Source organism: Myotis nattereri, assembly GCF_964212035.1.
Source record: "Myotis nattereri genome assembly, chromosome: 7".
Lineage (NCBI taxonomy): Eukaryota > Metazoa > Chordata > Mammalia > Chiroptera > Vespertilionidae > Myotis > Myotis nattereri.
Window position 1 is genome coordinate 29,705,008 of NC_138082.1, and position 24,942 is coordinate 29,729,949.

Genomic DNA, 24,942 nt, shown 5'->3' on the forward strand with positions numbered 1-24,942 from the left:
ATAACTTTCTCCATGTCTGTCCCCAATTAGACTAACCTTACAATTCCCTTCGGGGAGGGAGGGGGGATGGGGATGTAATTACATGTAACTCCCTCTCCCTTCCTTCTTAAAAAGAAAGTTAAAATATACAAAGCAGATTAAACCAGTCACTGTCCAACACACCATGACATATTTGGTGTTAGCTGCCCAACATCTGACTGACTCCATCTCAGCAAAATTAAAGGACAACAGAATATTAGGACACTATCCAACTGTTTACGCATACAAAGGATATCTAAAAATTAGTGCTTGTTGATAGGATTACTAAGCAAATAAATTTAAGGCATAACTGGAGTAACAGCAAATGAAATAGAATACATTTTCCCTACAATGCAATATTAAGGCCTCTGCCTAGGGAGACTGCTTTACAATGGGGAAGTCTTCCTGCTCCTAACTAACCAAGGGTTGCTGAGGAAAGTGTAGGCTAAAGACTGAGTGTTTAAACAGATAATTACTGACTCTTAAACACTCAAGCTCCACAACTGGATTAAAAACCATCATAGGTACTGGTTAGACGGTCAATCAATGAGGGCAAATCTGCCAGGGCCACAACATGAAAATGTCAAATACAGATATTTTAGTAGAAGACATTACTTTGTTTATACACAGGTCTAAATGTTAACAGAACCCTGATTTAAAAAAAACAAAATGCTATGTTCACGCAAAAATCTTTGTGCTTAGTTTGTAAAAAGGTATCAGAACAGTTGAAAACAAATCGGTTCATTTGTTAACCTAGCGCTGCTTGATTAAACGGCTTAGTTCCTATGCTCGATCAGAACTGCAGAAATGCCACCCCTTCCCCCATGTCAAGGTACAGCTGCTCTCACCTGTCAGAGCCTCTGCAGGGACCAGGGAGACAGGCCCCTGAGCAGCTCTTACAGCTCCTCACACTTCACAGAGGTCACTGCCGAGCTCAGTGAAGAATGCGGCACGTGGGGATGAGCGCCCACTAGGGGATGCTCCATGTAAGGCCATTTAAGTGGAAAACGACAGTCATCAAAATAAAACAAGCCACTCAGTTTCTTCTCAGTGGTAGAATAGGAACAAAGGGGTTTCTACATCAATTAAATAAAACTTTGGAACAGTAAGTAAAACAAAAAAAATTTTGATTTCTCAAAGTTCAATTAAAAAAAAAAAGACCTCATCTCTTTTTCAAAAAATTTGAATTATGGAAATTCTCTCAAATTTATGCAATAGGCTTAATTTTGACCTTAGGAAGGAGTCTCCTCCCATTTTCTCTCCACATTTTTATGTTCTTCAAGTTGCTATTACAAAATCTTTGAAAAGCAAAATCAGCCATGACGCGGAATCATGGAGATGTAACAATTTACTTCAGAAATACATCTACACAAATTATGCATACAGCACAGAACTATAAACAAAAAGGTGAAGCAAACATTATTTATTTTTAGGTAGAAACATTAGCCTGATGAATTATTGCAGATTTGAGAAATCAGCACATAGAACTACTGGACAGAGCATTGCTTACAGGTGCTTTTATCTGTGTGGAGACAAAGGCTGAACTGTTTGTCCCAAGTTATCGCTGGGAAGAGGGGAGAGGGGAGTGGAAGAAAGACAGACTATGAACAAAAACTTAAAACAAGAACATGGGAGAAAAATATTATTTTACTCCAAAAGGGAATTAAAACTGCTTGTTTTCTTTAAAACTTTACATCAATTCAAAATGCTCTGGCCATAGAATAATACATACTGGACGGCCCAAGCTGTACATTTTGTAACCTACACAAGAGAAATGAATGAATGAGCTTTCCTAGCCTCTGCTCCATGGGCTGTGGCTGCTGGAATCACCATGTAAACATTCCTAGTGTGTCACTGGTAGGAAGCCAGCAAGTAATACCCTACAACTATATTAAAACTAAGCTCTAAGAAAAGTCCACCCAATTACAAAGGCTGAATTATATTGACAGTATAAGTCAAGTTTTGACTTTTAAATTATATCTTAATTCAGAGAACATGGAACAACAAAAGCCCATGGCTAATGAAAATGTAACAATTGAGTGTCATATACAAAAAAACTGTGTGAACTGCACAGACAATGCATGAACGGGGAGAAAAAATTAGAGGGAAGTGAAAAGCACACAGAGCTAACCTACTGAACTATTTGTCAAATAAGCGTGAGCTTTAATTTCTGTACTTATGTACAAGAGTTATCTTTGGAGGAAACAATACTGCAGACTTAGCTAGATGGATACACACAGCCCAGAATTAAACTGCACAGCGACATTTATTGTTTCAGCCTGGAAAAACATCCCCTTTTTCAAATTTCACACAGCAAAGCAAGTTAAAAACTTCACTCATCAAATAAATGATAATTTAAACAAGAACTTGCTAAAGAAACCTCATCACAACAATGGTTTAGGGCCTGATCACTTTAAGTCCATGGGGCCATTAATGAATATCAACCAAGTGTCTCTTTTATCATCTGCAAGCCGTTTTTCCTACAACAAGAAGGAGTAACATGTTTCCTTGACTCAGGTGATACATTTAGAAAAGAAATCATGATTTGTTTTCTTTTGCTGTAACAGGCAGACACTGCATTCCTCGGTGTAATCAGGAAAGATGGAATGACTGCTGCCCTTCTCTTGCGGCTATTAACAGTTTTTCCCGCATTATCTCAAGGCTTGAATAGTCCGGCAACTTAAGATAGTTCACACAAGTCATTACGGAGGGCAAGAAGTCATCTGGGTTTTCTGTCGATTCGAATGTCTTCCGAACAATTGTCAAGGGTGGGTTCAAACTCCGGAAGCCTAATTTAGAGGGAAGGAAGAGAGAACAAGGACTCAGTAAGTGTACAGGATGCAAACAGCCAGCTTAGAGAACACTTTCTTAGCCATGAGAGGAGTCAGACTGGAATGATAGGCATGCCTTTTTTATGCTACGACTATCAGAAAACACTACACTGCTTTGCTGTATAATATTACCACACACACAAGGTACTATTTCTTCCTTGGCGATTAAACCTACATATTCAATATACCTTTAGTGCATGGAACCTGGCATTTGCTTTATTTACTATAAAAAGTCATTGCATAACATGAAGGCATACAGTTTCTTATGTCTTCTAACTTTTAAAAGAGTACCAACTCATACCTATAGAAGTATGTTAGGACTCAACTTTGAACACTCACACTTCAGAATACCTTCTCATCTAAGATCATAATGTACATATGTCAAAAGCAGCATTACAGTATATAGTAATCCTATTTCAGTGTGTTTAAGATAAATCTCTACGAGTTTTCCTGCCAGTTATATCTGTTAATGAATTACCTCACAAACCAAAAATTGAGAAACATTACCATACTGGAATAACTATGAGGCACTGTAAATCAAATAAAAAATATCCTGCTATTGGTACTGAAGTGTGTACACACACACACACACACACACACACACACACACACACACACACAGTTATAGCTACATTCAATGTCAGGCATCAACAGTGTACCCACCTCCAACAGGCAATCTTGGGCTACCTGTCACAAACTGGAGAAATAACCTCTGCTGCTCATTATCAAAACTACTGAGAATCTCAAACAAAAACTTCACAGCCCGACTGCAACAGAAATAATTATTATTATTTCATATTAAAATACAGATTTGAATCACAACACATTGCCAACTCTCACAATTAACTAGAGACTGTCAAATTTAAGTATGACTACATATGAATTCACATTACAATGAACCCTGAAATCAAATTTGCTTCTGCTGTTATACCTAGAATTCAAGTGGAATGTTACTGTTATAATAAGTAAGATTTGTGTGGGATTGTTCAGATATCCCTGTTTTACTATAAATATCAGAAAACCTCCTTTAATATGTAGACAAATTAGAAAATACCCCCCTTTTATTGTTTACAATATATATATACAGACTACCAAATTCTAAGCTATAAATTGAACCCCTGGCAGACCCCAGCGTTCACCTGTCATGAGTGTAACCGTGATCTGGCCTGCAGCATTCCATCAGTATCTTTGTATCCCAAGTGTCTGCTTTACTGCCACACAGGAGTTGATCCAGCTGTGCATTTAAATAAGGGTAAAGAATTAAGATAATAGCTGTATAACAGATTGAAGTGCATACAATATGTTTCATAGTATGCCAAAAAGGTCTGAATGTATTAAGGAAGAGTATCATTTTTATATCAAAGACTTCTGCTAGGACCGCTTTAGATACTGTGCTCTTCTAATGCATTTACACATTCAATTTCCCCTTCTGTTGTACATTAATAGGAATTCTGCCCATTTGTTGGGATTTAGAGTTCTAGAGAAGTCTTTAATTTCAAACAAAACATCTGAAACAAACACTTGATTTAAGTTTTCCTAACTCTTCTCAGTTCTTTAGAAGCTTTAACCTGATAACCTACTTCTAACCAAGTAGATTTTTATAAATCCTGGCTTTTGGAATCACAAGGGTACTCAATAAGGGAAGCCAAGAGATAGACTACTGAGCTGGAGAGCAGTGGGAGAAGTAAGTTAAAATGAGACATAGCAAATCGGTAGTTTTCCATATTTTGTAAAGAGATGCATGTCTATGCCATACAGTTGTTTAGGGCTATATGGGGACCCACCTATCCATTACAGAATGATTGTTAGAAAGCAAAAAATGCCTTTGTGTCCTTGGAGAATCTTAACATCAGTTTCAAATCAAACCATCTTTTCTTTAATTTAACTGCCCATTTGCAGAATGAGTATATACTTTTGAGAAAATCCAATTTAGGACATACGAAATTTAATACTGACTACCTGTCACTGTCAGGTACTTCATGTATCCTGTTCAGTGAGACAGAGGTTATCTTAATTTTATAGACAAGGCAGTCAGATTAGGTACAATTACTTGGATATGGTCACACAGCTAGGCAGTGAGGAACAGGACTCAAATATGGGAGCAACACTTGCTATTTTCAAGTCCAGGTGACACTTGGTGCTTTAAAGTGCTAGGGATGCCACATGCTTCAATAGTTACCAAACCCAAGTGGACATAAAAATAATGAGATTAAAAAGCTGTTATTCAAAGATTTCCAGATTCAGCCAGCAACGAATATGTGTATTCTAAAGCTAGTATTGAAAAAAAAGGTTTGCAAACTGGGGAAACCTAACACCTTCTAGACTGGTTCTATGACATTTCATGTAGTCTGAGATTCATGTTGCATTTTAAGATGGCTAGAAAAACTATGCATAAAGTCATATTTTCCATTCTCAAAAGTATTCTCTGAATTTGGCAATTAATACATTTATAACACTTCCTTAAAATTTCAAGGACTAACTTGAATCTTGAAACCAAGTCTCATCAAATCCAGGAAATGTGGTTAATAAAAAATAACAACAAATAAAGACAGTGTGACCGCCTCAGTACCAGTTTCATTATTCTGGACCCATGGCTCTCCCTGCTCACCACAGCAGTACAGACACCTAAGTCCCACGCCCCATCAAGCATCCAGGTCTCAGCTGACAATGATACTATGCTTCTTCAATCACACATGGACCCCACTCCCTTATATTTAATATTTATATTACACTGAATATTTATATAGTTCATATATATTATTTATACAGTATAAAATGTTATATTTGATGTTTTAATATTTTTCCTTGCTCAGGAAATGGCTTTATCTTTCTCAAAAATCCACCTCTTGCTCCCAACCCTCTTTTTGTTTGCAACAGTGGAGTCTTTGACTAAATAGCACAGAAATACCCCACTAAGATAATTAAGGCACAGAACTAGAAATGAACATTTATTTTAGATATAAGATACTCACCTCTTCTGGGTAGAAGTACTGAAGATGACTGAGTGGGAAGACAGATTCAAATCCATCTCTGAATGAATCAAACTGCCTGGAAACGCCTTCATTTAGAGCCCAGAATATAACCAGCTGCAAAAGAGAAAAATCTTTTACAAACTGTGACAACATTTCAAATCTTTTTCTGCAACAAAGTACAGTGAAACATTACTTAAAAAAAAAAAAATGGACAAGTAACAATTACTGTTGTTTTAAATGTGAAATTTTTAGTTTTATATCCTGTTAAGTTCTTAGAACCCAACCCTTTGCTAAGTATGTGCACGTAGCAAAAGGCACACTATAGAAATGCAGTCACATAACAAAAAGCATCTGTAACTGGCCCAACATTATCTAGTCATCAATCACGTTGACTAACCTATTTGTTCTGAAATAGAGGACACATTCAGATAAAAATAAAAACATTATTATAAATTATTTTCAGAGAGCCTTAATCTGGATGTTAATGCTTCATTTAATAGTAAACTGAAAGAAAAGCAGCAGGTAAATAGTATTTAAGGTTCTCTACTATCGTTTCTCCCTCCCTCCCTCCCTCCCTCCCTCCCTCTCTCTCTCTCTCTCTCTCTCTCTAAATGGTGAAGAAATCAGAGCTAAAAATTTTCAGAGGTTCTATCTAAAATCCCACACTTAAGTTAGTGGAAGAGTTAGGTCTAGGTTGAGGGTAATATTTCATCTTGAACACAATGCTCTTTCCACTCAATGTCTAGAAAAAAAACAAAAAAAGAAAAAAAACACCCTTTTCAAAAAGTAGCAATAAAGACCTCATGGGTTGTAATTTAAAACATAATTTATATTCAATATAAAATTATTTTTCCTTAATTCAGCTTATAAAGGTAAAGAACCATGAATTGGTAATTTGAAAAGCCTCATCAATCCCACAAATGTGCGCGCGTGTGTGTGTGTGTGTGTTAGAGGCAATTTTTATCTGGCTTGATAGCAATTTAGTCACAAGGGATAGCTCCTTTTCAGTAATTTCTACTCAAACTGTGACAAAATGTGAAATGTGATCATCTAAGATAGTATTTAAGCTTAAGAATAGCAAACTCAAGATTGTATAAGGCATTGTGAAATATCCAATATATCCTCTCATAGAACAAACAAAGCTAAGGCTGAAAAAGTCAACTTCATGCAGTGATCCTACAGGTCAAAGGTCTCAAACTAGACCGTGCAGGCAGCTAGCTGGCACCTTGTGCTTTAGTGGACTGGCCCCTTCCCTCTCCTTCAAAGCAGTAGCCACAGGCAAAGCTCTGCATCACCACAGATGGTCTTCTCCCCAAAGGACGCCACGATTACATACCCTTAGATACTCTTCTAGATTATAGATAGTGACAGGTATATCCTTTCCTCCTTTCTTCAGTTCGATGTTGGGAAACCCTGGCAGAGTGAAATCCAATCCCAGATCTTCAACTGAGCAGCCATTCATAGTCAAAGTTTCTAATGCATATCGTAGACTCTCTTTGGTCTACACAAAAGGGAAGGGGGTTGTCAAGTACCGTCATTCACTTAATTATGTTTTTGTGTTTATAAAATAAAAGACATGCTAGCACATTTTATGGTTTCTTTTAGCTCTTAGCCTATTTTTTTTTCTTTTGTCATAATCTACACATGACCAAGTCACTGAGATAACAAAAGAAATAATCTTAAACACTTTCGATTCCAACTGTTTTTATATGAGAAACAAGATCTTAAGTGTTCCTTCATAATGAGATGTTTGCTATTCAATTTGATCATATTCAAATCAAATTTCTCAAAAAGGCCAAGATACTATGCATAATGGTCTACCTAAAGAGTGTGGGCTCTGGAGTCAAACTTTTCATAAATTCTTGGCAAATCTTAATGAATTCAATATATGTATATAGCCAATACTGAGTAATACAATATAGTTAGGAAATTATAAATTCAAGTAAGTACAAACAATGCACTATCTAGTAATAAAAATATTTTTTCTCTGCAAAGTCCAAGTCTAGAGAATACCTTGTAAATTCTTAATCGGGACTAGAATAACAAATATATATTCATATAATAGCACTACAGTGAAAAAAGATTCCAACAAAGAAAAATCAAGTCACACTCTTAGAAAGAAGGCAAATGGGTTTCTGGATTGGAGATTCCTCTATGTGCAGAAAATTAGTCATTTTAAACAGACTGATTATTAAATCATTTTTTTGCGACATTTGACACTATGGGTTCCAGATCAAGCATCCTGGGCTTAAATTCCAGCTCTCACATTCTGGGTATGTGACCTTGGGAAGCACGTTACCCCAACCTATCTGCCTTGGGTTTCTCACGTGTAAAACTGAGATAATAGAAATACCTAAGTCTCACAGTGTTGTTGTGGATTATATAAATTAACATATGTAAAGCACCTGGAACATGCCATGATTTTACTTTCTTTCCTTGCTTCTATCCCTGGGCCATTATTTACCTAAAAGATAATCGATCCTAAATAAGACTACAATAGTTTAAAACTTACAAAGTTGCTAAGTGTAAACCTAAGTGGTTCTAAAAATCTGAAAACAGATATTGTATTGAAAATATGGACTTGGGCCGAAACCGGTTTGGCTCAGAGGATAGAGCGTCGGCCTGCGGACTGAAAGGTCCCAGGTTCGATTCCGGTCAAGGGCATGTACCTGGGTTGCGGGCATATCCCCAGTAGGAGATGTGCAGGAGGCAGCTGATCGATGTTTCTCTCTCATCGATGTTTCTAACTCTCTATCTCTCTCCCTTCCTCTCTGTAAAAAATCAATAAAATATATTAAAAAAAAAAAAAAGAAAATATGGACTTGGCAAAGATCTGGCTATTTCCCTTAATAAACTTATTTCTCCAAAATCACCAACAACTACCAATTAATATGGGAGCTAAGATGAATTCCCTTACTAATCATCCTCCCTGACACAAAGGCATTCTAAAACCCCCAACTTGTCTACTGTAAGCTCCTCTCAATTTTATGGAGAGGCCTGATGCACAAAATTCGTGCACTGTGTGTGTGTGTGTGTGTGTGTGTGTGTGTGTGTGTGTGTGGTCCCTCAGTCCAGCCTGTACTCTCTCCAATCTGGGACCCCTCGGGGGATGTCGGACTGCCGGTTTAGGCCCGATCCCACAGGGCCTAAACCGGCAGTCAGACATCCCTCTCACAATCCGGGACTGCTGGCTCCCAACCACTCGCCTGCCTGCCAGCCTGATCACCCCCTAACCCAGTGGTTCTCAACCTTCTGACCCTTTAAATACAGTTCCTCATGTTGTGACCCCAACCATAAAATTATTTTCGTTGCTACTTCATAACTGTAATGTTGCTACTGTTATGAATTGTAATGTAAATATCTGATACGCAGGATGGTCTTAGGCGACCCCGGTGAAAGGGTCGTTTGACCGCCAAAGGGGTCGCGACCCACAGGTTGAGAACCACTGCCCTAACCATTCCTCTGCCACAGCCTGATCAATGCCTAACTGCTCCCCTGCCGGCCCGTTTGCCCCCAACTGCCTTCCCCTGACAGCCTGATCTCACCCCCAACTGCCCTCCCCTGCTGGCTTGATCACCCCTAACAGCCTCTGCCTCGGTCCCCCACCACCATGGTTTTGTCTGGAAAGAAGTCGGTGCTGGAAAATGGCCAATCGACCCAGTCTTATTAGCATATTACCCTTTTATTAATATAGATATGACACTTTGACTCTATAGAATCTCTTCTCTATTCTTAATGGGAGTTGATTTAACTTTGGTCCATGTTACCTGCCCAATATAAGCTATCTGAGTCTGTGCCATTTTTTAAAAATACAACTTTGCCTTCTTGTAATGTCAGATACCACTACTAATCTCAGACTGAGTGAAATGACTTCTTAGTAAAAAATATCAATTAATGATATAAAACTCAAGATTACCCATGAAATCTAAAGGAAACTTCAACATGTGTTACCAAAATATAGTACACAGCCACTATGATTTTTAAAGATATCATCCTGAAATCTCTCTAGAAACAAATGGACTGTTCCTAAATTCAGCCACATTTCAGGACAAAAAAAAAAAATCTGTCCTAAGAACAGTTTTATTGATTCAAATGCTTACTAAAAGAATTCAGCCTGACATAGTATCTGCCCAGATACATAACACCCATATAAAATTTAACAAGCAGGAGCCTTTGATTTCAGTTAGGAGTGTATTTTATTTGCTAATCAAGCCTTTTACTCACCAACTGCTGTTATTATAGGCCATCTTACACATTATAAAATCACGTTTCAGTTGTGATAAAAAAATTAAAGTTTTCTAAAATAACGTAACTGTGTCAAATACAAACCACTTAACAAAGACCTCATCTTTCTACAATAAGAAACTGATCCATTTGGAGGTTTCCTCATCTTGTAAGCCTACCTGGGATTTATCTTGTTCAAGTCTTTTCTTCTGTCTGACAACGTCTTCTAGGTGATACACTGATCTGGCTACCACTGGGTCAATGTCAAACAAATCGTGTGACGTCAGTGAAGTTTCTTGCCGTAGCATCCACTTATAAAAGGGTAAGCCAAGGGGAAGGTCCACCTGAAAGGGAATATGCAAAATATTATTTTTAAATATATTTTATTGATTTCTTACAGAGAGGAGGGGAAGGGATAGAGAATTAGAAACATCAATGAGAGAGAAACATCGATCAGCTGCCTCCTGCACACTCCCCACTGGGGATGTGCCCGCAACCAAGGTACATGCCCTTGACCGGAATCGAAACCTGGGACCTTTGAGTCCGCAGGCTGATGCTCTATTCACTGAGCCAAACCAGTTAGGGCGAATATGCAAAATATTTTAAGTCACAGCTTCTAGAATTGTCTCAGTTTTATAACTGACATGTCAAGAGGTCATTTAAATAGGTCAAATAATCCTTAGAGGAAAACAGTCCGTATTAAGGACTATTTCCCTCATTATATGAAAAGAATCCCCATTTAAATTCAATCTGGGGCCCTGATATAATGAAATTTTAAAAATACTTAAGTATTCTATTTAAACAATGACCCTATAAAATAATTTTTCAATGATGGACATATAGTCTCCATAAGGGCTCAATATCAAGCGATGTTTAGAGGGAAGAGTTAAAAAAACCAACTGATTATCATTAAAAGAAAATTAAATGGAAATTCTAAAATAACTGGTGAACAGCCCATTCTTCAGTTACAGTGAAATTGTAAGCTTGTGAATTTGACATCAAATGAAAATGTCTTCCACATACAAAGTAGTTTATAAAATGTGAGAAGAGGAAATGGAGGAAAGTCTAGAAATATTCAAACCTCTGTGAGTACTGATTTCCTTGGATTATTTTCATTCTAGCTCTCTACTGGAAAATTACTGTAAGTGTAATTACATACTCATGCTTTCCTACTGAATTGAAACTATGATATCAAATACTTCAGAAATATATCATTAAAACCATGCCTGATTCTGAGCCTCTGCTTCTAGCAGAACATGGGCCACAGATTGGCATCTGGACATCACCTGGGAGCTGGTATGAGAATGTAGAATCTTGGGCCTCACCCTTGAACTACTGAATCAGAATTGGCTTTTGTAACAAAATCCCCAAGTAATTCATATGCACATTAAAGTTTGTATAGCACTGTTTTAAAAATACAGCATTAAGCACATGGGATTAGGCACTTTCATAAAACAGGCACACAAAAATTTATAGAAAAGCAAATAAACTTACCAATCTGAAATCCATAATAGCCTTGGCCATTAATTTTCCTAAGAAGCGAAACTTCATCTTAACCTTTGCAATATGAGCTGGCTTTGCTGTCCTACCAAAGGGAAGCGCAAACAGGCCCTGGAGGTTTTGAATATACTTGGTCCCTTCTTGGCTTCCTGTAAATGAACAAGTAACCAAACTTTACATGCTCTCTCCCAAAACAAGACAAAACAAAAACTGGTAACTCAGAACATTTAAGAAATGCAATATTCTCAAAATCAGAAAGATCATGTAATTAAGTCCCCTAGAGCTGGAAGGGCCTCCCTTAATTGATAATAAGAAAAAGGCTAAAATAAATTAAGGTCAGAGAGAATGGTCCTCTGCTACAAATTAAATATATTTAATGAATTGCAAGGGCCCTTTACCTGATCTGAATAACACAAATTGACTGACTAACTCAGATTAATATTACCTTTTGGATTGCTGAGAGTAACTTCTTCACCTCTCCAAAGACCCAAGTCAGCTCTCTGTAGTTCCTGAGATACAAGTGCATAAAACTCCAGTGTAGGCCCAAGACCTGTACCAACCTACAGAATAAAAGTAGAACAATTTCAAATTTTAGAATTTGCACCCCTTTTTTTTAACCTGAAAACCTCTTGGCAATGTGGATACTAACAGGAACTCTTTATCAGGACGCAGTAGGGATTATTTCTCCAGCTGACCTGACTGCATTTCTTCAGTCTTGATCATCTAGAACAGTGGTTCTCAACCTTGGCTGCACATTAGAATCATCTGGGAATCTTTTTAAAATCCTGATTTCTGGGCCTCATCCTCCGGAAATTCTGTTTCTTTGTTATGGGGTGGGGCCACAACGTTAGTAACAAAGAAACAGAATTTCTGGAGGATGAGGCCCAGAAATCAGGATTTTAAAAAGATTCCCAGGTGATTCTAATGTGCAGTCAAGGTTGAGAACCACTGTTCTAGAATAAGAACTAGCATCCCTTTCTAATTTCCTACTCCCTATGGCCCAAAGTTAGCCTCAGAGAGTACATCAGTGCTTCTCAAGCCCATGGTGCACTGGGATCTTCTGAAAGCTGTTTAACATGCACACATGGGGGGTAGGCATGCCCGGATGACTCTAATTTAGTAGGTGGGTCATTTCAAGCCTGGGCATTGGTATCCTGAAACAAGCTCCAAGAAACTATATGGTCTGAGCTTGTATCCTGAGAAAAGAAGCTATATACCTTACCCTCAGGGACTAAGGCAGTTCTCAATCTGTGGGTCGCAACCCCTTTGGCGGTCGAACGACCCTCTCACAGGGGTCGCCTAAGACCACCCTGCATATCAGATATTTACATTACAATTCATAACAGTAGCAACATTACAGTCATGAAGTAGCAACGAAAATAATTTTATGGTTGGGTCACAACATGAGGAACTGTATTTAAAGGGCCAGAAGGTTGAGAGCCACTGGACTAAGGCATGGTCTGCATATGGCTCTCTCTCATTCTATCTTTGGTGAATGGCAACTCTGAAACCAGCTCAAATGTCATCTCCTTAGGAAAAGCCTCCTTATATGCCCAGTTACTTTGCTTCTTTTCTTAGGATTTACATTTCAGCTACTAAATACTTACCATATTTCACTGTCAGCATTTCATTATATGCCTGTATATCGCACCCGAGGGAAACTTTAACCAGTTAACTGCCACGATATTTTGAGTTTAATTAACATGTTAAGTATCCTTGTCAGTCACCGGTGACTGACACTATACTTTCCATCCGGAAGACAAAACAGGCTAGGCGCTTAATGTGTTAAAAAAGGTCTGCTGCTTGCGTCTATAGATGCTTATGGCGTACAAATGGTTAATTCACCTCTGTATCCTCTACAGTGCTGGAGCACACACTAGCCTTTAACAGCGGTTTGTTAAATAAACACAAATAAGGGGAGGTCTGAATCCATACCAGCACACACTGGGCTAACTTAGCCTCAGAAAGTACACAAGTGCTTCTCAAGCCCATGGTACACTGGGATCTCCTGAGTGCTGTTTAACATGCACATGGGGGGTAGGTGCATCCTAAAGACTCTGATTTAGTAGGTGGGTCTCGTTTTGATCCTGGACACTGGTATCTTGAAACAAACCCCGGAGAAAATTGTACAGCCAGCTGAGAATGAACATGCCTCCTCCATGAGATACATGAGCCTGGGGCAATGTTCAGCCTAGATATTCCTTCATGTTCTATCAAGGTCCTACCAGCTCAGACAATAAGCTAAATATGCAGCTAAGGACAAGTTAATACCAAAGTCTATAGGCTAAATCTAACCACTGTCCTGAAATACAGAAGGCTGTATTTCACGTGCATGGTATTTGCAACTAATGGGCACTACTTTACCACTAGAGGCCTGGTGCATGAAATTCATGGATGGGTATAAGCATAACCAATGGACAATAAGACACTGGGGGGTAAGGGAGGCTGGGGAAATGTCAAGGGGGGGGGGGGAGAAAGGAGACATACGTAATACTCCTTGTAATACTTGAAGCAATAAAACAAAATTAAAAAAAAAAGAAATAAAGAAATTCGTGCATGGGTAGGGTCCCTAGGCATGGCCTGTGATCAGGGCTGATCTGTGGGGTGACTGGTGGGGCAATCGGGGGCCCCCACTGGCATCCGCCTTGGCTGGCCTGGCGCTGCAGGCTCGCCACCCATCACTGCTGGTTGGGGCCTGCGGGCTGGGGGCAATTCCTGTGTTGAGCATTTGTCCCTGGTGGTCAATGCACATCATAGCGACTAGTTGTTCAAATGTTCGGTCAATTTTCATATTAGGCTTTTATTACACAGGATTATCACAGTTACTTTTAAAAAGTATCCAAACTAGTTTAAAAGATTAGGTGCAGTCCACCAAAGGTATAACTCAACTTTCCAAACAGTGATCTGTTGGGACCTGGTGACATGTTCCTAATCCCCCACATCCCTTTGTCAGTTTTCCACAGCAGTGAAAGGTATCAGCATTCAGCCCACACACCAACCCAAACCTGGGAGCCATCTGTGGCTCTTCTCAGTCTTACTCTCCACATTGCAACCAATCATTAAACACTAAGCCTGCCCCACCTTCAAAACATATAAACTTTTATCACCAATTTCTCATTTGGTCTCTGCACCAGCATTCTTGGCATCTCACAGCCTATAATCAAAGTGCTAAGAGAGAGCCTTACAAAACATAGTTTTGTATCATTCTTCCACACCCTCTGAGGCTCCCCATCTCACTCACAGCAAAAGCTCAGGTTAAAAAAACTGCCCACGTGTCCTATGATCCCTCCTCCCACCCTCCAGCCACAAGTCATCTGCCACCAGGAAGGAATGTTGCCTCAGGGCTTTTGCATGTCTGTTCTTTTGCTAGAGATATTCTTCTCCTCAAATGTCACCATAGAACACCCTGTCCCCTCCCCATCATGCTCCATCTTCCTATTTTCCTTTCTTTTTCTTCATCTCATAGCCATGTGTATGAGTGTGTGTGTGTATTGACCTCCCCAAACTAAAAGAAAAGTCCCATGATGGTAGGGACTTTATACATTTTGTTCTCCACTGGGTCTTGGAGGAAAGAAAGGAGGGGAAAGAGGAGAGAGAAGCAAAGAGAGAAATGAATAAAACTGCAGTAATACCTGATACCCACAAGATGGTGCTTTAAAGTCAGTTCTTTCTCCCTTTAGCATACTACCCCTATGCTAAGTAGAAATCACAGATCAAATCAGTCTATTTCCTTTATCCAAATACTGTTATTTCCATAGGTAAAACAGACAACTTAAAATATTAACTGACATGAAACATTCAAATGTACATCAACTGGTGATGAAACATACTATGAATAGTCTATTACTATTACTCAGCAATAAAAGGAAACAACAGCACGATGAATCTCAAAAGCATTATACTAAGTGAGAGAAGAGTAACAAAAATGGTTACATGCTGTATAATTCCATTTATTAAGACTGTAAAAAAGGACAAAACTACAGGGGCAGGGATAGGGGGTAAAGAGCAGGTACTGACTGTAAAGTGGTCCAAGAAAATATTTTGTGATGGTGGTTGGATTTTTTTCTTGATCATGATGTGGTAGTGATTACAGACTGTATACTTGTTAACTCTTACAATTGTACATCCTAAAAATGTACATTTATTACACACAAATAATATCTTAGTAAACCTGTTTTTTAAAAAAATTTCCAGATGTCAGGTAATTCCCAATTATCTTTTAGAATTTCACAGGACCAGGAAACTCTAATGACAATCTTATCAAGGACACAAACCATGCTCAAAACTGTCCCGACTCAAAAACTCACCTCATTTTCATACTGAATTTCTAACATGGCCCGTGAGCTGCCAAGATCCTGCATCACAGACTCGGCTTGTTTCAGCAGCTCTTCTCTGTTCACAGTACGCTACAAAATAAAGTACAAAAGTGAGGAAAATAAGTACACATTACACTTTAATAAACAGGTGCTATTTCTTGAAGTGCAAAAAAATTAACTAAACTGCTAAAAAACTATTTTTTTTTTACAAAGCACACCTCAGAAAAGGTTAAGAAGTAGCTGCACTGCTATAAACATCGGCAGCATTCCTGGCATACATACATGAAGAAAAGTTAGATGTAAGTGTAATTTTTATCTTGAGCCCATGGCAAGTTCAGAAAATTCAAGTTGGAGAAGGATCTCTGAAACACTGCCAAACATCAAAGCAATTCAGGGCTGCAGTAACTTAACATATCCCTGGGTGCACTTATAGATAGGCAGATGAAGAAGAAATAGGAATGGAGGTGATAGGTGAGCTGGAAACCTACTACTGGCCCTGACCTGCAGAGATCCGACAAAACTCTACTGCAAACATCTACTAATGAGATTCATGAGGACAAGGAAGGTTTTGGCAGATCTCCAAAGTCTACCAGAACAATTTTTATGGAATCCTAATGACACCTATCAAGATAGGAGTAGCGAGTGTTGTTTTTTTCTTTTAAAGTAGAATGTTTTTGGTTTTGCTTTGCTTCTCATTCCTTCCACTCCTCTTCTTCTGTCATTACTAATGGCTCTTATGAGACTTTTGGAGATAAAGGTTTTGAAAAGACAGACTTGCATAAGAATCCTTAGCAAGAAAGAGGCAGGAGAGAAGTCTTAAGTAAAAGGCAGTGTAGTGGCATAAGTGGAGGACTGGGTCTCAGATGCAAATGGCTTAGAGCTGTGTGTTTTAGGGCTATGAATGTGGAGCCAGATTAGAAGCACAGGAAGATGAAGTCAGCAACACAGGGGGCTAACTGGTCTATGCACATAAAATGTAAAAAGGATTTTGTTTCAGTTTCTTCTAATTGGAGTAATTTGCTAAGGGAATGAAGTAGAGCTGATTAATTCTACCTACTGCATAGGGATCAATTATAAAAATAAAAGCCTAATATGCTAAGTGTCTGACCATTTGACTAGTCGCTTAGCTTGCTGCACAGTGGTTCTCAACCTTCTGGCCCTTTAAATATAGTTCCTCATGTTGTAACCCAACCATAAAATTATTTTTGTTGCTACTTCGTAACTGTAATGTTGCTACTGTTATGAATCGTAATGTAAATATCTGATATGCAGGGTGGTCTTAGGCGACCCTTGTGAAAGGGTCATTCGACCACCAAAGGGGTCGCGACCCACAGGTTGAGAACCGTTGTGCTAGAGTCTGGCCGATCGGGACTGGGCGAGACAGGATGGACATGCCCTAGAGCCCTCCCACGGTCCCTCCCTGACCCAGATTGATCGTGCACCTGGCCTGTGCACTCTCGCAATCCAGGACCCTACGGGGATGGAGAAGCAGTTTTGGCTCAATCCCCATAGGCCTAGCCGAGGGACCCCATGGGTGCACGAATCCATGCACCAGGCCTCTAGTCAATTATAAAAGGAGGGCTAATTTGAGTTCCTAATTTAGAAAGGAAGAAAGCCTCAGTAAGAAAGGACAAGATTTTTTCTTGGCACAAGCGTTATGAAGTCTAAAAGATAAAAGAACTATAAAAATTATTTCAGAAACTGAGAAGAAGAACTCTAACTGGAGATTGAAAAAGAATCATAGATTGCACAGTTCCAAGAGACTAACAGGAAAACATGGCTAAAAGATGATTACAAAAAATAAGCAAAGAGAAGACTGTGACTAAGGCAGCCCTCTAAACCAATAGGCAAAATTAGATGTACCATATTTCTAGTTTTCCCATTATTTTGAAAAGCTCAGTTTGATTTATCTTTAAAAATTTGGTGAAGAAACTTACTTTTTTTCTATCCAATCTAGGTGCAACTCTGCTATCTTGAGAATCAGACTGGTTGATTTCTGGGTTGGTATCAAGTAATCTTTGCATTGCTCGGTCCCGATCAAATGCAGTTACATAAAAAAGCATTTGCCGGGTATCAAAAGGGAAGAAAAATGGGCTGTAAAAAGATGTGATATAACTTTATTATCTGAATTAGAATCAGAAACCATAAAAAACCCTGTATTAGAAACAAGTTTTAATATGATACAGAATTGTAAATATGACCAATAAAAATGGTCTAAGTAAACTAATTTTGAAGAATTTCCTTAATTCTTATATGAAATTTGTTAAGTGATCACATAATAATACATTAAGTAGCCTTTCATTATGAAATCTGAAATTCAATCATTAAAATTCTTATGTTTGAAATTGAAATCAAGTCTATTCAAGAGTGTCTATAATATACCCAAAGATCTTTAGGAAGTATAACATGACTAGTGAAAGCTAAATTTTAAAATCTGATCAACACTTCACCAGGTTAGTGACCTACCCCATTCCATATATACACAAATACTGGTGGCTTTACCAGTTCATGATTTTCCTCTTAGCTTTAGCATTTCTAAGTCACTAAAAGATGCAAAAGGCAGCTGCAGTAACAGAGGTTCTACATGCCTCCTGATGTATGATTTTGACAGAGCTACCAGAGCACTTCCTGTGATGACATGAATGTTCAGTATTTGTATCTGCCTAATACAGGTAGATATGTGAGCACGTGGCTACTGTAACTAAAAACATAAATTTCTAATTTTATTTAACTTTAATCTAGATGTAAATACCCACATGTGGTTAGTGGCTATTATACTGACAATGCAGGTCTATAGTTTCTAAGAATATAGGTGTAGACCCAAGTAGGATCAGAGAATCACTCAATTCCGCTTGTGGAATCTGATTTTATTGTGGCAGAGGATTTGAATCTCCTCAGTCAAATACCCTTGTGTACTTTTCTATTTCATATAGGCAGACATATACAATCAAGTAGATCTAGTACTAGTTCCAGCTTGCCTAGTCTGTTTGGATGCTAAAGCTACACTAGTAAGCAAGCTGTGATCAAATATGACAATGTTATTAAACACATTAAACAGGTTCACTAAACACTGTTTCTGTTACAAAATATAAAGACCAATACAATGATAACACTCCCAAGGCCACCATTATAGAAGTGGTAGTCTTACCAGGTTTTTCCTAGTTCAGTAAGCCATGTTGGGATGTTTCCTGTCATGATTACTAAAGGATCTTGAAGCTGCCTGTTTGCTTTTGCTGTCAACTTACTGTTATTAAATTCACTAGTTGGAATAATCTCCTTGCACAACGCATTCTGCAAAATGTTTAAGAAAAAAGTCAATATGTAGTAAAAACAGGACTATATTCACTATCTCTTCCTTTATCTCCAAATATGTATACAAAGTGCCCAGATTTCACTTGTTTCCAAAATACAAAATACAGCTTCTCATTGTTGTGTCCTAACACAAATGAGAATTTCTATAATGCATAGCTGAAACACCTCAACCCCCACATGCCATGAGTACTGGCTCAATCACTGATGTGGGAGCTAATACTTTATGCAAGGCCAACTCCTTCATTCTTCCCTACATTATATAAATATCAAAGGCCGCATTCAACTTTCACCCAACTCTTAACATACATCTTAAGTTAGATAAATGAACTTTGGGTTAAAAGTATTTTAACTATAATAAAAGTATGTTCAATTTCATGCTGTAGTTTAATTTAATAAATTTACAAGTCTGCCAAGAGAACAAATCTAAAAGCAAGGCCAGGAAATAAAAGGGGAGAAGTTCCCACTGAAGAATACATTGTATTTCACTGGGCCAGGATCTCTGCATTTAGCTGAATCACTGTTTCTGTTTCTAGTACAACAGGAAATTCATAAATCACTAGACAGAAACTATGAGATAACATGTAATGAATAACACATCACAGAAAACTTCAATAATACTCACATCATACAAGTAATACCAGTATCGACTAATGGCATGTAAAACTCTTAAAAGAAGAATCACATCTAATGATGGATCTTCAAAAGTTATATTTTCAGGTGGTGTAGGTATGAGGTAAACTTCTAAAGGATTTGATACTGATGGGCACACTCCATCTAGAGGGCAAAAGATCAAAGTAAAGTATTATAGTTAGAAAGGCCAAGCTAATGGAGCCAGTGTCATCTTATCATGCCTAAAACAGTACTTATAAATTGTTAAGATTTAATGCTTGGATCTTATTGGTAGAGAATTGATAGCTTGAACTTTTTTTTTTAAAACCTTATACATAATTCATCCAGGTTTATGAAATTTATACTTTCCTTCCCATACCCAAATAAACATCATAAATGAGAAAAACTTGTTTGCATTTCTTGATACCAGAAATAATAACTAACAATAAAACAGCCAGAGAGGAGTAAAGACAACATGTTTGAGTTTAAATTCAGTTATAGAAACTGCCTGTATATTTCAGATTTGGTTATTTAATCCAAGGCTTATGACAGGGTAGACTGTGACAGATTCCAAGTAGGAGTTGTGATTCCTCTGTTCTTATATCTCACCAAGTAGCATGAAAATAAAAATAAATGAGGATTCACACTGTTGCCATTTGCTTTAACTGAGCAAAAGAATTAAAAATCACAACACTATCACTGCATAAAAAAGGCGAATTTTAGCACCAAAAACAAAGAAACAAACATTTCAAAACAAAGACCCCTTTAAAAAGAATAAACTTGGCTTTATGGGAAAAAAAATTCCTACAATGCCCTTATTTATGTAAACCAGGAAAATTTCATCAACTGACACCAGTGTTTGGAAATCCCTGATAAAGGCAGTCCCCATGGAATGAGAATGTGGACAAATGCTAAAGCTTTACTATCATATAAAAGAGAGGGGAAGGAAACCAGCAAAATTAAATGAGAAGAAAATGCTGTAAAGAAAAAGAAGTCCTTTAGGAGATGCCATTACACTCTACTGGCAAAATTTTTTATTCCTTCTACATTACTGGATTATACTATCATAACGAATGCCAATAAAAATTAAGGGCCAATCTGCCAATGATCAGTCTCTTCTTTAGAGAAATGTGTTCTGTTACTGAATTTGTCTAGCCTTCATGCAAACATGAGTTCTTCATGGAAAGAATTTGAGTTTTTCCCAATTTTCTTTCCAAATTTAATTTTGCAGATATTTACGTTTTCATGCTCTAGACTTTAAAGTCAAGGGTTCAATTAAAAACCGTCAAATGTTGGTAGTAACTTCATTTTTTTCTAAGTTATACTCAAGATTTTACTACTACTAGATACAAATAAATCACTCCTTTAAAACCATGAAGACAGGAAGATACTGACCCACGGCAGTTTTCCTTTCATATTACAACTTACCATGCCATAACTCATCGTGCTTTTTTGCATTTCTAGGGGAAGTTTTTGTTGGAGCTGTTTGGGCTCTTCCTCTTTTACCACCAACACAATCTTTATTACTTTCTTCATCCTCTCTCACAGGTTTGTACCTAAAGTGACAGGGGTACAGTTAAACCAAAAGCAGATTTTAAAACTGCAAATTATTTTACAAGGCCAAAAGTGCAAGCCACAGATACTAGAGTTACCAGAGAACTCTGTGAGATCTATCCTCTCTCCCTACTTACAGATTCAGACAATTACCAGTGGGACTGCTTCCTAGAAGAGAACACCAGCTTAGGAGTTCTGAGAAGAACAGCTCTCTTTAAATATAAGTAGCAGACATTCACAAACAAGACAAAGTTGCATCCAAATGTTTCTCAAGATTCAGAGATGCCCCGATTTCTAACAGCTAAAGGAACATCTTACAAAAACGTTTGTCTATTTAAAGAATGGAAATAAATCTAGAAAAGTAGATATATAAACTATAATTATATCCAAGAATATATTTTCTATCTAGTTGACTTAAAGAGGAAGATAAATATACACACTCATGCACCCACAGGTGCTCACACACAAGATATTTGAAGTGGCTTTTAATGATGAAATGTAGGATTTAGGGTCCCCTCTCCTTATGCAAGTCAGCCATCAGAACCAATTCCAAAATACACGAATAGTGTCAAAGTTGGCGAAAACAAACAAAATCATTTTGAGATTTACCATATTGTATGAGTCTTCGTCCAAATACCAGCTCTTCCTAGAGGATTGCTCTCATCATCAGTAGATTCCCTTTCATCTTCAGCCTGTATACTGAACTGCCGTACTGCCTGATACACAGTCATGTTATACGGTAGCAAATGTTCTCCAATGTAAAATTGTAGCCTGTGTCTTACATTTCCTGAATTTAAGAACTGAGCAGCCTGAATGAAGCAAAAGAGAATCTATTTAACCTATAGGCCCTGAACATTATGCATGACAACATGGTGGGAATAGTACCTTACCAGAGATTCATCTATTTCCTCATCAGAGCCGTCATCATCACTGTCTTCATCGTCTTCTCTTACTCTTCCATAACCTAAAAACCCAAGAAGGTTGTTCAACTCCTAGCAAATTTTACACGACAAAGAAAAGCCTGTCTTTACGTTTAAGCTAATATAGTCTTAGAAAAACACTTTGATCTACAAAGCAGAAAGATCTAAGAAAAATGTCAAATACAAAATGTCATTTCTACTATATTCCAACAAGAAAAATTAACTCATCACTCAAGTAAGCAGTCAACCTCTACTATGTTGAACACATTTCTATATACTACACATAAAATAAATGACGGGAACACAAGTTCTTGATGCTAGGTTTTAATAGAAACAGCAATAAGGGAAATAATTTTAACTCCTTAATTTTATCCCAAAAGTACATACAAACACACAATATACATTATGAAGAGTACCTCTAACTACAAGGTATCTCTCAATCGCTTGTACCAAAGCCAGGGGGTCAATCTTGACAGGTCCACCCTTCCACTGCTTCACATTTGCACAGTCTGGATGTCTCTGTAACTGGCATTTTAACTGGTGTGTGTTGAAAAATTTTAAAGCCTGTGATCCTCTGTTAAGAGAAAAGCTCAAGATAATTTGTGAAAAAAAGTTATTCTATTATTTTCAAAATCAACAAAATTAATTCAAATAAAAGCAAGATAATACAAACTGCATTTTCTTAAGGCACAAAAGTAAACACTTACCAGCAATTCAAGACATTTATTATAAAATGACAAATAAAATGATGTCTGCTATAAAATCACTTTTAAAACTTTACTGTTGGCACACAAACTTATATTAGTTTCAGGTGTACAAACTTTGCTATAGTCTTTTGAAAGAAGTAATTCAATAGCTACACCAGTCTAAATCTGGTAAGGCTATTTAACTGCTCATTTCAGAAAAGGGCTGGCAGGAGTAAGATAACAGATAAGCTTAAAATATGGTCATCTACGAGGTTCCATAAAGAATGTAAATAGGAGTTATGGGAAAGAATATTCCAGTATATTGATAAATATGTACATACTTATTTAATAGTATATAAATTTGGATAAAAATGAAAAGCTTCATGGTTTTCTCAGCATAGTGGAAAACATCCCCTCATTTTACAAAATACTCCAGTATGGCATAATGATCAAAACTCAGTATCAGCCCTAGCTGGTCTGGCTTGGTGGATGGAGCGTCGGCCTGCGGACTGAAGGGTCCCAGGTTTGATTCTGGTCATGGGCAAGTGCCTGGGTTGTGGGCTCGATCCCCAGTGGGGGTCATACAAGAGGCAGCCAATCAATGATTCTCTCTCATTATTGTTGTTTCTATTTCTGTACCTCTCCCTTCCTCTCTGAAATCAATAAAAAATAAATAAATAAAATAAAAACCTAAATATCACACTCTACATTAAATTTCAAGGAAAAAACAACAACCTAGTCCACATTGATCACTTTATCTACTCAAGATGCACAGTTTTAATTCAATCAAAAATTTGAATGTTTTATAAACACAGCAGATTGTGTATTTTAAGAATTAAAAAAACTAACTTCGTATTTACCAGGCTTCTAGTTATAATATTCTAGGAAGCTTATAACTTCATATAAAACAAAACAATTAACTCCTACATAATTCTTTCTACAGTATCTCATGAATCCTATAAAACTACTGTATTATTGAAAAAAACAGGTTTTATTTAAAACAGCAAAACTTCAAAATAAACACTTGTTAAAACCCATCACAATACAAAATTATAAGCACTCACATTACATATAAAATCACATTACTGCACAGAAACTAAATGTTTTATTTTCCAGATCCACAAAATTCTTGAAGCATTATAAAGTATGTCAATTTATGGAGAACAGATTGCAAGTTGCCAATAGTGACTGGGTTATATATTTCTAAACCATTATGTTTAAGAAACAGTGTGATTTTAAAGATAAACAGTATTTTATTTACTTTTTAGACTATTCAATTTCTTCAGTAATAATAGCTAAATGCTACTTAGGCAGATGAAGATGTTACCAGACCTCTTGCCACTTTACCTCAACAAGATTAATTAAGCGCAAAGGAAAAGGGCACACTCAGGCAATGATCCTTACCTGCCTCCTGTCCCATTCCCACTGGGGAAGTCATGCACTTTGACTGGAAACTGTTCCATCTGGCTGAGGCAGTTGTTCATCTTGTGAACTAATGCCAACAAAGGTGCATTACCGACTGGTTCTACTCTTCCAATGGGCTCTTCTCCAGGAAGCTAAAGATAAAAATAAACCAATAGGTTAAACAAGGCCTCTTGAACAGGGAACACTCCTCAACAAGAAACTTTAACAGGCAGTTTTACAAAAGGAAACCATTCATCTATTCTCTTTTATTGTTTCATTTGGTGGCAAAATCTGACTCAGACAGACATGAGACTGTATTTTTTAGTAGAAATTTCATGCTTTGCCACAGAAATATTTACTGTATCTGGAGTGATATTTAGAATCTACTGGGGACATCAGGTAATATATGGTTCATGTATTATATTGTAGAACTCTTAAAACCCAGAAAGCACCAAGGAATTTCAGTGAAGAGATGACATCTGTATAAAATCTTAAGTGTGGGAGAAAAGTACATCCAATATTGCTACAGATCTAATGACTCTCTAATAAATAACAAGTTAAAGTAACGTAAGTAATGCTCAAATCCCCACAAACTA

At 37.5% G+C, this 24,942-nt stretch overlaps 1 protein-coding gene across 1 annotated transcript in view; it reads right to left on the reverse strand.

Moving 5' to 3' along the window:
- Positions 1-2,265: 2,265 nt before the first annotated feature.
- The window catches only part of TRIP12 (thyroid hormone receptor interactor 12), a 124,604-nt gene continuing 101,927 nt past the window's right edge, over positions 2,266-24,942 (reverse strand). Inside the window, exons 26-42 of the mRNA XM_081096220.1 lie at positions 24,347-24,498; positions 22,673-22,830; positions 22,227-22,300; positions 21,946-22,145; positions 21,211-21,338; positions 19,796-19,947; positions 19,010-19,152; positions 17,799-17,955; positions 15,853-15,951; positions 11,991-12,105; positions 11,540-11,694; positions 10,225-10,389; positions 7,158-7,322; positions 5,822-5,935; positions 3,989-4,083; positions 3,513-3,616; positions 2,266-2,807 (exon numbers count right to left, since the gene is read on the reverse strand). Of these exons, the coding sequence (XP_080952346.1) occupies positions 2,611-2,807; positions 3,513-3,616; positions 3,989-4,083; positions 5,822-5,935; positions 7,158-7,322; positions 10,225-10,389; positions 11,540-11,694; positions 11,991-12,105; positions 15,853-15,951; positions 17,799-17,955; positions 19,010-19,152; positions 19,796-19,947; positions 21,211-21,338; positions 21,946-22,145; positions 22,227-22,300; positions 22,673-22,830; positions 24,347-24,498 (2,373 nt within the window). The 3' untranslated portion in view covers positions 2,266-2,610. The remainder of the gene's footprint in view (positions 2,808-3,512; positions 3,617-3,988; positions 4,084-5,821; positions 5,936-7,157; positions 7,323-10,224; positions 10,390-11,539; positions 11,695-11,990; positions 12,106-15,852; positions 15,952-17,798; positions 17,956-19,009; positions 19,153-19,795; positions 19,948-21,210; positions 21,339-21,945; positions 22,146-22,226; positions 22,301-22,672; positions 22,831-24,346; positions 24,499-24,942) is intronic.